General features: G+C 46.3%; 1 protein-coding gene across 2 annotated transcripts in view; it reads right to left on the minus strand.

The window, feature by feature from the left end:
- Positions 1-13,076, minus strand: part of Fbn1 (fibrillin 1) — a 207,572-nt gene that overhangs the window by 60,352 nt on the left and 134,144 nt on the right. For both annotated transcript variants that reach the window (XM_003471859.5, XM_023565924.2), the window contains exons 23-31: positions 12,909-13,034; positions 11,105-11,332; positions 8,814-8,939; positions 8,584-8,712; positions 8,229-8,354; positions 7,992-8,117; positions 6,672-6,794; positions 5,438-5,563; positions 3,298-3,423 (exon numbers count right to left, since the gene is read on the minus strand). In XM_003471859.5, the coding sequence (XP_003471907.1) occupies positions 3,298-3,423; positions 5,438-5,563; positions 6,672-6,794; positions 7,992-8,117; positions 8,229-8,354; positions 8,584-8,712; positions 8,814-8,939; positions 11,105-11,332; positions 12,909-13,034 (1,236 nt within the window). The remainder of the gene's footprint in view (positions 1-3,297; positions 3,424-5,437; positions 5,564-6,671; positions 6,795-7,991; positions 8,118-8,228; positions 8,355-8,583; positions 8,713-8,813; positions 8,940-11,104; positions 11,333-12,908; positions 13,035-13,076) is intronic.

The following is a 13,076-nucleotide window of genomic DNA, read 5'->3' on the forward strand; positions in this document are numbered from 1 at the left end:
TGCGTTCACTAAACAGTGGGCCTGCGCTGGGAGATGGACATCCCAGTGACCCAACCAAGATGGCACACAGCAGTGACTGTTCCACAGGATGGGCAGTGAAAAGACCTGCACATGGTCCCAGCCACTTCAGCCAAGGATCAAGGGCTACAAAAGGTTCCTAGCAACAGCACCTTCTCATTCTGTTAACTCAAACATTCCCCTGGGCAGTACCCACAGTCTGGACAAGGCTGATGGACAAATGAGAAATCCTTAGCATCTGTGTGGGCTGGGAATGTAAGGCAGTGGGTGGATTCTTAACACTGCTGAAGCGATTGGGGGAAAAACATGTTTATTTGTTAAAATGGAAACAATCAGTAATGACAAGAGAGCTGAAATATTTAGACAGAGTTGTAATGGAGCCCAGAGAACTTTTTTTTTTTAAGTTCTCAGGAAAGAAAAAAAAATTCCTTCTTATGAAATAGCATGCATGTTTTTATAATTCCTTTCCAGGGTACCCATTTAAAAAACTAGCTAAATAAATAAATACATGAATGCATTTCTTTTGTGTAAAATCACGACATGGTCCCCACATCTGCCCTTACTGGAATACTGGTATTTGTTGTATGGCTCAACAGGTATTTTCAGGTACGTGCACTACTGGGATATTACAAGTTTGTCTTTTATGTGACCGTCTCCAGGGTCAACGGATGGTGTTGTGGGTGACGCTTCTTTTAACCAAGCACAGGCTAAAAAGGCTCTAGTTACATGAGGTTTTTTTTTAAAACATTCTGGCTCAGATTTTTAAAAACTTGTTTTTAAGTGTGCTGAAGTCCCTGCCAGTTCCTGTTGAACAAATTCTTTGTAGCCCAGTGAGATATGCTGGGTGTCTAACAGCATTCACAGGTTACTTTTTCTCTTCTCTCTTTAATGCAGCCCTTCCTGTGTGGACCCCAGGGGACATCGGATAATCACAGAATACCCTTGTTATAAGCCAGTGGGAGACTGAGGAGTAAAACCCAGGCTTCTGCTCTGTTCAGTGACAGTAATACAAGCAGTGCCACTGTGATTTCAAGGGTCCCGAGAACCAACTTCCCTGGATTTTACCAAACTGACAAATCATCTCAGACTGCAAAGTAAAGGGGTGGCGGTGGGGGGGACACTTGTCCCTTCGGAAGGCCTGAGCGTTTCCCCAACTTCCTAGCTCACTTCCTGTTCATGTCATTGCTACACAGTCACTGCTGTGCACGTAAAACCGATTTCATGGCATTTCCCACGTGGCCCACAGCCCCTGTCCTGGGTCTCAGTACCTCTGCAAATGCAATTATGAACAGCAAGTCTTCCGATTCGCACGGTAAAGTTCTCCTCTTAAAGCTGATGTCAAGCACACATCGGCAAACAGTAATACAGAATTTTTGCTGCACTAGAAGTTATGTCTTTTGGTTTCAATGTCCTCTAGGTGCAGTGTCTGGATGCCTCGCTGGATCTGACAACTTGAGCACCTAGAGAATGGTCAGCAGCACGCCAAGGGTGCTGTGACCACTGGGTCCCATTTGCCTAAGATGATACTAACACAGTGTGAAAATGTAAGTGTTCCTGGTAAAAGGCCTGAAATAATCAGACACTGCACATGGTCCAGTTAGCTGGGATCAGAGAATAGAATTCTAGAGATGCTTTTAAAATTTTTTTATTTTTTTGAGACAGGGTCTCACTGAGCAGTTCAGGCTGGCCTTGAACTCACTTTGTAGCCCAGGGTGGTTTTGAATTTGCAACAGTCCTGTCTGAACCTCCTGAGTGCTGGGATTATAGGCATGTGCCACCTCGCCCAGCTAGGGAGGCTTTTTCAAAGGAAGACAGTCCCGTGAGATTCAGTTTTCCCTTCACACCCATCATTGCAAATGCACTGGATTGCATGGAGCCTGGCTCAACCGGCCAGCGGTCTTGCCCTTCGCTGTGTAAACCAGCATGGAAATACCCTACCTGCCTCTTCTTTGTGTCAGAACCCTCCCCTAGAGTGCTGTGTTTACCCTGGAAGCTAAAAATAAAGCTTGAGCCACAGGCAGACTGAGCTATACAGACGGATGGGCCCACGGGGGAACTGAGACTTTCAACACTTTGCCATTTATCAGAGTGAATGCGGGGCCAGGCCACACATCAGAGTGTCACAGCAAACCCAAGAACATTCCAGCTTTCCTCTTCCCATGATTTGGCCAGGTCTCGTCACTTCTGAACCAACAGTAACATTAGCATCATTATCCTATGTCTTGGTAAATCTGACACCTAGCATTACTGGCCACTTCGTAACAATAATAAATATATTTTGGTACTTTCTTGAATTATGCCAGTGTCATTAAGAGGAGGATCTGTGCATTGACTACACTGCCAATCTGAAAATATTTTAGTGTTTGCTTTAAATCACCAGGGCCTGCCAAACTGGCTTTTGGAATTAAAGTCCGTTATTTGTACAAAAAAATTACACAGTTACCCAACTCAAGCTTGCCATGGCCCCTGTGATGTTTTCAATTACGTTCAATGCCATAATGTGTTACGTGACCATGTCACTACAGTAAAAGTTTGTGATGCCATCCTATGGATTTAATATCACCAACTAGCACTTAAGAAACAATGTCACTACCACTGAGTGACTATCGCGACTTGACATTTAATAGGAGGAGAGTCTCTTACAAATACTGGGAAAGATTTTGTCAGGTTCTCTTGTGATTAGACACACAAAACTATAAATGCTTCAATGATTGCTTTGTAAGATTTATTAAGCCCCATGAATACAGACCTATTTGGGCCCCAGCTAATTAATACATCAACAGTGCTCTAATTTAAGGGACTGAAAGATGGGTGAGAACAGATAAAACATATGAGCTGTAGTGTGTGCTTTTTTAAAAGGTAATTTCCATTATAACATCTTAAATGCAGCTTTGAAGAAGAAGGTTATTAAAAACCAAAAAGAAAAATGGTTATTTGGAAAGGCTTGCTCTTCGATCAAGACATATGAATGATCATTAGCATGTTTATCACTTTGTTATGAAAATGTGATTTTAACATCTGATAAATTGCTTCATTTAAACTGTTAATGGTTTGATGTGTGTCTTCCACAGATAAAGGGAAAAAAATCTTCAACTTACATCCAACATAAAATATGACAAATTTCAAAGGCACAGAAGCTAAAGTAATAAAAAGATTATACAAAATGCTTTGCAAAGCAATGAAAATGTTAATATTCTTAAACTTCTGCTATTTTGTATCTATGATAGTGGCCTCTTAAACACTTAATATTTTACTGTCCCATTGGGAAAGAGAACACACCTGTACAGCCCGTCTTTCCTTTTTTGCCCGAGTAGCCCATGTCACAGTGGCAGATGAAAGAACCTTTCGTGTTTTCGCAAGTTCCACTTAGACAGATATTCGGGTTCAGGTCACATTCATTGACATCTATAAAACACAGATATTTGTTGGAATTAATAACTTTGTCCAATAAACCAGAAAAAGTATAATCTTTTCACTCAGAAAAATATTATGAAGCAAATATTATAAAATACTGTATTTGAATGCTTTCACTCAGAAAAAATATTATATTGGCTTTCTGAACTGCACACTGAGCCTGGCTTTTACCTGGCACAGAGGAGGGGGCTTGGATGCTTAATAACATGCAGTGACTCTAGGCTGAGGGTACAGCCTGCTTCTGTGAGTCAAGAAAACTTTTTAAAACCAAAACACTGTGGCAAGAATTGTATAATTCAGCCTGCATGGTGCTAATGACTTAATTTCCACACTTTTAAAGAAAGAACAGACAGCCTTAATCCACTGATAGACAGCCTTAATCCACATAGCCAGAAGCTTCATTTGTTCAAACATTATTTACTTTTTATGACATCCACTTCAATTTCCAGTACTTCACCCATTTTCAGGAAAGGTGTTCAAATGATAAAAACATGCTAAGAATTTTTTTTTTGTCTTTTTCATTTTTTTTTTTTTTTGGTCTTTTTCATTTTTATCGGTACCAGGGATCGAACTCACGACAGCCTGCTTGCAAGGCAGGTGCTTATGCCGCTGAGCTAAATCCCCAGCCCCTAACATGCTAAGAATTTAAATACAACCAGCGTCAGTCTTACTTCTAGCCAAGATGGACTAACCTTCCCACCCAAAGCATCTTTTAAAAAAAGGGGACACCAGGCAGACAAATGGTTTTGCAGACATGGGATTATAGCCACAAAAGACAGTGCATCAGAGAGCAGGAAGATGAACGAGGTGAATTCCAGATTATCCTCAGTGTGCTGTGCGGAGAAGGCTTTAAGCCATGGCAAAAGCAGTGGGACTCCAGGGGAAGCCGGCAAGACTCTCCCGTGGGGAGGCGAACACACCGAGTGGTGAGAGCAAAGCACAGGAAGAAGCTGCAGAGAGCCCCGGAGACCACAGCGGTCCCCAGGTATTCAGGGGAGCAGGATAGGGCAGGGATTCCTTGAGGCTACCCAAAACAATGGCAGGCACCCCTCTTCCCAGCTCACAGAAGGGGTGGCAAAGTGTCTGTTCCCACAGCCAAACTGGGAGAACCTCTTGGTTCACAGGGAATTAGGCAGACTATCTAGAAGGGTCTTGCCTTAGAAATGCAGCAGAAGTAGTCCTAGACTAAGTGTTGTTTTCAAACAAGACTTTGGAAGAAGGAACGGTCTGTTTGGAAGTAATTTAACTGTATTCCAGAACATAGCTCAGACTATTTCTAGGAATACAGACGTGTCCAGCACACAGTAAGGTAAAATTTATGATGTCTGGCTTACACCAAATTACAAAGCAGGAAAATATGAATCACAGTGAGAAATAAGTTAATTTACTGAAATGACCCAGCCAGCGTTGACACAGCTGACAGCATTAGTAGACAAGGACACTAATAAGTTATTACAACCGTATTCCATGTGTTCTGAGAATGGGAGGCATGGCTGAACATATTAAGTCTAGACAAAGAAGATAAACAACAAAATAAACTTTTATTGATGAAAACTACAGTGTCTGAGATGGAAAATGCACTAGATGGCACGAAAGGCAGTTTAGATCTTGTGGGAGAAATGCCGAGCAAGTTTGAAAGCACAGCAATACAAAATATCCACAACAAATATAATCAGCCTGGGTTTTACTGCCTTCCTGATAAAGACAAATTTTGTGTGGCTTTTAGTCAAGCTTTTTAAAAGTCTGACTCAAGTCACAGCAAGAGGAGGGTAGAAATAATGGCTAGTTATAAAAGAAATGTCTGCCTGGAGTGAATCAATGGCCAGCTCAATCCACAGTGCATATCTCACAAGAGTAGCATACCATAGACACAAGCAGGCTTAAAATACGAGCAGATGCCCAATTTTCCCCATAGCATCCATCTCCTGAACCTATTAATCTGTATGCAATTTAACCGTGCTTCTGATAACCAGCCAAGATGGCAAGCCCTGTCTTCTCCACTTACCTACACAGGTCTTCATGTCTTCAGAGGCCATGAATCCATCATAACATAGACATCTGTACTCCCCAGGGATGTTCGTACACTGGCCACCATCGCAGATATTGGGGTTATCTTCACACTCATCAATGTCTGTAAAGAACAAAGCCAACAGTGACGTGTCACTGATGCTGGGTCCGCCATTTGGCAGGAAAACATTAACTACCCAAGGCGAATAAACTCAGCCTAAACTCAGCCTGCTCCCATAAGGTTACTGACTCTAAAACCCAAATGCAGCTCTGTGTAATTTATCCTGGGAGGTTTTGCCCCTGAGTGAGAAAGGAGAGAGCCATGGTTAAGATTCACAACATGCTGCTAAAGCACCAGGTCTCTACCCGCCTATCATCTATTAGAAATTCTAACTCAGATGAATTTATCATTCAAAACCGATGCTAACTTATTTTTCTCCTTGCCAAGTTATGAATGCCTGAGATCTATTATCTTCTATTTTATTGCTAGTTAAGGTGAAAACTGCTTGAAATAAGCATAACTACTTAAGTGCACTTTTAATGAAAATACTTATTTTCATCTTTTTATAGCCTGAGTTTTTAAAGGACAGTTTTCTAGATCCACTAAAATAATGTGTTTCTTAAACTCAAATTATCTCCTCAACCTGGGCCCCATCAAAACCTACACCACCCACTTCTCCTCTTGTTTCTAGCTGGCTCTTCCAGCCCCGGGGTGATACAATGGGAAATGTGGACAGAAACAGGGGTGCTCAGACTTTAGCTGCATCCCTGTCATGTAGAGAGCTTGTGGAGACACAGATTACAGAGGCTCACAGGAGCCCCTATGCCTCAGGCGAGGCCTGAGATCATATTTCTGACAAGTCCCGAGGTGATGACAATGGCCCACGGGACAATCCAGAGAAACACAGAATTAACTCAAAAAATCAAACTTTAAAATTCTCATCAATAAAGAACATGCATTTCACACTCCATATTTTGCGTCAGGCACTATGTCAAGTTTTGCACATATTCTGCCTCACAGGCAAACATCCACCCCCACCCCCACTCCCTTTACCCCCCCCACCCCCGTGCATAGATGAAAAAGCCAAGGCTAATGTCTTCACCAAATGCCACAGCCAAACTGTGATGGAACAAGGATCTAAAGCCAAGGCATCTGACTCCAAAACCCTGGGCCGTCCTCCTTGGGGAACCATTTTTGGGGACTCGTGCAGTGAGCAGGAGGCTGGACTCACCTGTGCACGATCTCTGGTCAGGCATCAGCGCGAATCCTGGCTGGCAGCTGCATTCATAGCTGCCTTCCGAGTTTGTGCAGAAGGTTTCACACCCACCGTTCATTATGCTGCATTCGTCAATGTCTACGAGAGATGAAAATAACGTCACCTTTGGTGTGATCTGATGGCCCATCCCTGCCACAGCTCACATGGGAACTCTGTGATCACTGGAAAAGTACTAAGAGGTAGGACCTAATAGGTAGGACCTTTAAGAGGTACTTAGTCCGGGAGGGTCCACCCTGGGGGTGGCATGTGCCATCATAAGATGGTGAAGGTGGCCCTCCTGCCTGCCCACCCTCATTAGTCTTTTGCCATGGGATGGGGGACGACTCATGTCCAATGTCTGCACATTGCAATTAAGACTTCCCAGCCTCCAAAAGTGTGAATCTGAATTTCCATGCATGACAAATCAGCCAGTCTCAAGCCCTCTGTTACAGTACCCTATGAACGGACTGAGACACCTTTCTCTGTAAACACAGTGGTGGTTCTTCAGGTCAGAGTCAGCCACCAATGTGATGTTCTGTTGGACTGGCTGAGGTTTTGATCCCATGGAGAACTTGAGTGCAAGTCCTCACTTGTCCTGGGCCATGATTCAGAAAAATGTGTGCTGATTTACAGTTTTGGGTAGGAATCATGTGAGACTTGGCAGCTTTCCATGGGGCCCACCCCAACCCAGCCCAAACTGGCAGCATTACAAGACTTCACTTTCTCTGGGCACCATAAAGCCACAGGGTTTTCCTTGCCTCTTCACAGCACAACTAAAGCTACAGAGCACCTACCACAAAGCACTGGACCCCTAAAAACCCATCTTTGAAGACTGCCAGACCCAGCTCCTATTTGGGGTCAGATAGAAATGTCCGACAGTCTTTCCCAGAGTTTTTCTCTGAACGCTTTAGCTGGTCTGCAGCACCCAAGGTGGAGACCTCATCCTACACTCTTTTGTCTCTCCGGCACCCTCGCCAGGTTTGGCTTAGCTGCAGTGGTGAGCTGTGTGGACTGATTTTCCTGAGCACACATGCACAGCAACAAGGTACACACTACCATTCAACATCAGCAATGTGGGTCACGTCATCCCTATAGCTAAAACACCCTGTGTCCTTTATTTGATTGGGTCTTTAAGTAGGAAAGGAAGGAAGTGGTGAGCCCTAAGGATGGTGAATCACCGTGAAAAGAATTCTGTTTACAGGGCAAGAAGATAGATTAAGAATACGTAGTGATGGAAACCCAACCAAGCACCCTGGATAAAATAAATCGGGGAGGAAAAGGCAGCTGGGGACTCACCCACGCAGAAGAGCCTGTCGGGCGTGGAGTGGTAGCCCGGGTTGCATGCACACTGGTACTTCCCCATGAGGTTCACGCAGCGGCCGTTGGGGCAGAGGTTTGCGCTCAGCTCGCACTCGTTGATGTCTGTTTAGAAACCAAGAAGAGCAAACTTGCAAACAGCAGCTTCCGTGGATGGCAGCGGAGCAGCTCAAAAGCCCGTGGTGGCGTGGATGGGCTCAGCCTCCACCTGCTTACCGATGCACGCGGAGATGTTTGGGGACAGCTGATGGCCAGGCGGGCACTCGCAGCGGTAGCTGCCGTCGGTGTTGAAACACGTGCCTCCTCGGCAGAGGAGGGGGTCTCTCTGACACTCGTCGATATCTGCAAGACGGAGAAGAGTATGCTGACAACACCGTGGTGTCCTGGTCTCTGTCACCATCCATGCTGGTCCTCTCCTGCAGCAGGCACCGAAGTTCTCCACGACCCAGGGTCCAACAACCCTAGGGTGTGAGCCCATACTCCCCTTCGCCACAGCCAATCTGTGACCCATGGGGCCAGGAGACCCTGGAGGTGGCAGCAGAAGCACCTGGGACCCAGCGGCCCAACTCACCCATGCAGTTCTTCATCATCATGAAGCCGCTCTCGTAACCCTCCTCACACTTGCACTCGAAGTCCCCGGGGGTGTTGACACACTGGCCCCGGCCACAGAGGTCGGGAGAGATGCGGCACTCGTCAATGTCTGCAGGTGAACACAGGCGGGACTGAGTGGATGTCAGGGGTGCAGGGAAGAGGAAAGGTGCTCAGGGCGCCCCCCTCCCACCCCTGGGGACCAGCACTGACCTGTGCAGTTCCTCTCTTCAGAATCCAGGGCGAAGCCGCTGTCACACCTGCACTTAAAGCTGCCGATGGTGTTGCGGCACTTGCCGTGGGTGCAGAGGCTCGGGATCATCTTGCACTCGTTGATGTCTGCAGGGGAAACACGATGTGGGGACCACAGTGTGAGCCACCCCTGGGGGCTCTCTGTGCCTGATGGGTCGATCAGAAGCACCACAGGTTCTGGGTTAAGGTCTTGGTGAGACCTGCAGCAGAGACTTGTGTGATGACCCCCGAGACAGGACATGTAAACACCTCTGGCTTTTCCAACTTCTCCATTTTAGGAAGCAGTGACAGAAAAGCAAGCACTGGTGCACACCTGCAATCCCAGCCCTCAGGGAGGCTGAAGCAGGAGGACTGCCAGTTTGAGATTGATGTGAGCAATTTAGTAAGATCTACCTCAAAATAAAAAAAAGATTTACAAGGGCTGGGGATATGGCACGATATGAAGGCCCTGGGTTTAATTCCTAGTAGCACCAAAAAAAAAAAAAAAAAAAGGCGCAAAAGTTACATACATATATTTGGACCTCCAGGGCCATGCACACTGCCTGATACATACTAATGAAGGTATTAACTATTCCAGACACAAATGTCTATTCCACTTAAGGCACACAGAAAACAACTAGAATACTCTGATCCATCACAGCCAATTGAATGGGTAGCAAAATGAGGTATTCATTCAGTACTCTTTGGTGCTTTCTTGAACATATTTTTAAATTCTTACAGGAATTTCAAAGTGACATTTATAATTTGAATTGTTTGCAGGTAATTTGTATTACTTGGAGCTTTTCTTCTAAATATTATGCACCATTAAAGTTTAACCAATAAAAGTTTTTGTTCTGAGACAGGGTCTCAGGGTGGCCTTAAATAAATGGCAATCCTCCTGACTCAGCCTCCAGAATGCCAGGATCACAGGCCTGTGTCACCATACCTGGATGAATAAATGAGTTTCCTGAATTTATTTAAGAGACAGTTTTATCTTAATGTGTGCTAATCGTCATAATAAAATCTATACATTACAGGGAGAAAAGATTTTAAAAAGAAACATATATCAGGGCCACCTAGAAACTGTCTCTGCAGATGGAACAATTTTAACTCCCAGGGATTCTTGGGTAAAAATGAAGATGGAGAAGAAGAAAAGGAAGAGGAAGACCATGCAGAGGTCTACACTCTTATCCTGGGACTCTGAGGGGTTCATTCATTCTCTTCTTCCCACATACTGAAATCCTCAAGGCCTGCATCGTTACATGCAAACATTTTTTGGAATTAGATTAAATCTACACCCTCTCATTGTTGACACAGATTTAAATTCAGGCATAGCACTGCAACACTTTTATCATGGAGCTCCCCCCCCCCAGAACAAGAGTCAGCTGGCTGCACAGGACGAGGACCCCCCCCTTCTCTACTCTCAGGTGGATGGCAGTGACAGCTGGGCAGCAAACCAGCTGGTACAGAGTCCAGCATTAGCCAGGCAGGTTCCCTTTTCATTTATTTCTGCCTCAGTGGGACGGGGAGATTGATGAGGCAGGAATTACGATTCTATCGAGCAGTAAGGACAGCAGCCCCAAATGGAGTCCAAAAGCCCAAAATGGAGTCTGCTGCATCAACACCTTCCCAAAATGTCTGCCTGGTGTGCTCTGGCTGTCTGTAACCTCCCCACAGTGATCAGGTAGAGTCTGGCTCAGCAGCACCCTGCATGGCACTGCATGAACTGGGCCCTACAAAGCATGGCATCTCCTACAGGGTAGAGAGCGGAATGTTTGGGCAATGGCCAGAGCTCCCCGCTACACCCCTTACATGCCCTGGATGAAGCGCCCTCCTGTGTATTCTATTGAGAACCCTCTCGTGGCTAGCGGGAGCTGTATTTCCTTACCTTTATGTCTTCATCCCCTACCTTTAATATTTCATAAGCAAATCTGCTTGCACTCTAGTTCCCCGCTTGTCTGTGGTTTCATTCTTCATCACCATGGGATTCAACCCCAGCATTGTGGTTCACGGTATTGAGACTGATTTCACTACTTAATGGCTTGGAAGGAGAGGCAGGAGTTCTCCAAAAGCCCGTGTGTGTGTGTGTGTGTGTGTGTGTGTGTGTGTGTGTGTGTGTGTGTTGTAATTTAGACAGCTAATAAGCTAGATAGAGGTGACCAAGGCATCTGACACCGATGACAGCCACCATAATTCTGTGAATGGGACCGTGGCTTCAGAAAGGATTCCCGATGGCCTACAAAGCTACCATAGGACCACTGCAAACACTGTACCTTTGAAGAAAGGTTTCCCATTTGTGATGTCTTTTGTGGCAAAGCCAGGGCCTCTGGGGCAGAGCTCCTCGTACTCGGGTGTGTTCCTCATAGGACATTCCTCGCACTCGTCAGTGCCCCAGGCAGCCCCGACAGAGCAGCAACAGGCGTCCATGCGATGGCGGCCGGCGATGGGGAGCACGCACTCCTCGTCCTCATACCTCAGGAAGCAGGTCTCCAGGCGGATATCTGTCGGAGGGAGCCGACACTGTCTTTGTTGGCCCAAACAAACCACCAATATTTGTTAGGCAAAGTACAACACATGTTCCAATTTACTCTCACTTGTTGACTGGAATGAGCATCTTCCTTCCAAAGAAAGCCAAGGTGTGTGGCTTCCCTGCCTAAGAAAGATTCTCTTCCATCAGCCCACATTAGACCTCTTCCTTGTGAAAAGCCCCCAGATGTTTCACCTCCAGATGTTTCCTGCTCATTCTCTACAGAGAGCGGGTCCTGAGATCCACAGTGCTCCTGTGGAAGGTGTCCCCATGGGGAGTGAGGCCTATTGCTAGCACTGGGGAGCCATGATGGTAGGCACCTCCTCTCCAGGAAAAAAAAAACCCGCTCTTCGCTGTTGGAGGATGTCAACTCTTCCTCAGATCACTTCCCTACTAGAGAAATGGAATGGTAGACTCAGGAATTATCTACTTCAGACAAAAGGGTAATACAACAAAGGATGGCCAGGTGCTCTTTTCAAACGTTTGTTTCACCTCAATGTGTGTGTGTGTGTGTGTGTGTGTGTGTGTGCACGTGTGTCTCACTTCTAACCCTCTAACCCTAACCCCCAAATGACAGAATGGTGTGGAAGAGTAGAAAGACTAACAGAACAGAGGCCAGGAGGCCTGGATTTGGGAACTGTGCTGCAGCTAAGCTCTTTGTCTTGCACTGTTCCTTCGCTTCCCCATGCCTTCTACCTAGAAATCTATGCCTGAAGATTGTGTAGCTACAATCTGCAAGATAAAAGTCCCTTGGCTGCACCCCAGCACCTCTTCCCCAGCCACAGTGGTCTTCAGGAAGAATGCACAGCCGAGATGGGCATCTTATCGGACTCATAGAGTGGGAAGCCAGTGACCCAGGGCCAATCCAGAGCCACGGCAGTAACACCAGGAAAACCACATACAGTAAAGCCATCCAGATGCCCAAAGAACAACTGCAGCGATCTCAGACTCTACCCCAACAGGGCAGACCGCTAAGCATGTGGTGCTTTAGGTCACTGGTGGGTTTAATAGGCTCGAGGGGCCCATTCAGACTCCGGCAGGTGTTGAGGAGAATCCCACCCAACCGGCAGCAACTCCAGCCTTGGTGTCCCTGTGTGCACTCCGCCAGGGCAGCTGCATCTTGGATCATAACGCTGACAGGGACTTCCCGCAGCACCTGTCTTTTTCCCACCAGCATCTGTCTCCTGGCCAGTGGCCAGATGTGCCTGGGTGACCCACGCTGCAGGTTTTCATCACACACCCACATCGTTCTCCCCACCGCCCATCTTGTATCCTATGGAGGATATCTTGTATCCATCCTGTGGAGGATGCGGGCAGCTCTCAGGGCACTGCAAGCATGGCTGTGACTTAAGAAACAGTGACATCACAAAGGGGACCCACTGTCCTCTTCACTAACGATTTGTCGGGGAAACCGCGCTGAGTCCTCCAGCACAGGCTGTGTTTGAGAGCGGGTGTCTGCACGCAGAGCCAAAGGCTCCACTGTGTTTATTAAGCAAGGTTTTCATAATCCTTAAGACAATGATGAGAAAAACAAGGAGCTCAGTATTTACCAAGGCAGATCCGTCCGGTGGCATCCAGCGTCATCCCATTGGGGCACTGACACTTGAATGACCCTCTGGTGTTGACACACTGGCCATTTTTGCACACTCCTGGGAACACTTCACATTCATCTATGTCTAAAATTAAAAAAAAACAAAGTCAACAGATCTGCATCAGAC

This window comes from Cavia porcellus, unplaced genomic scaffold (genome assembly GCF_034190915.1).
Source record: "Cavia porcellus strain 051 isolate PalLab524CR breed Dunkin Hartley unplaced genomic scaffold, mCavPor4.1 scaffold_1, whole genome shotgun sequence".
NCBI classification, from domain to species: Eukaryota; Metazoa; Chordata; class Mammalia; order Rodentia; family Caviidae; genus Cavia; species Cavia porcellus.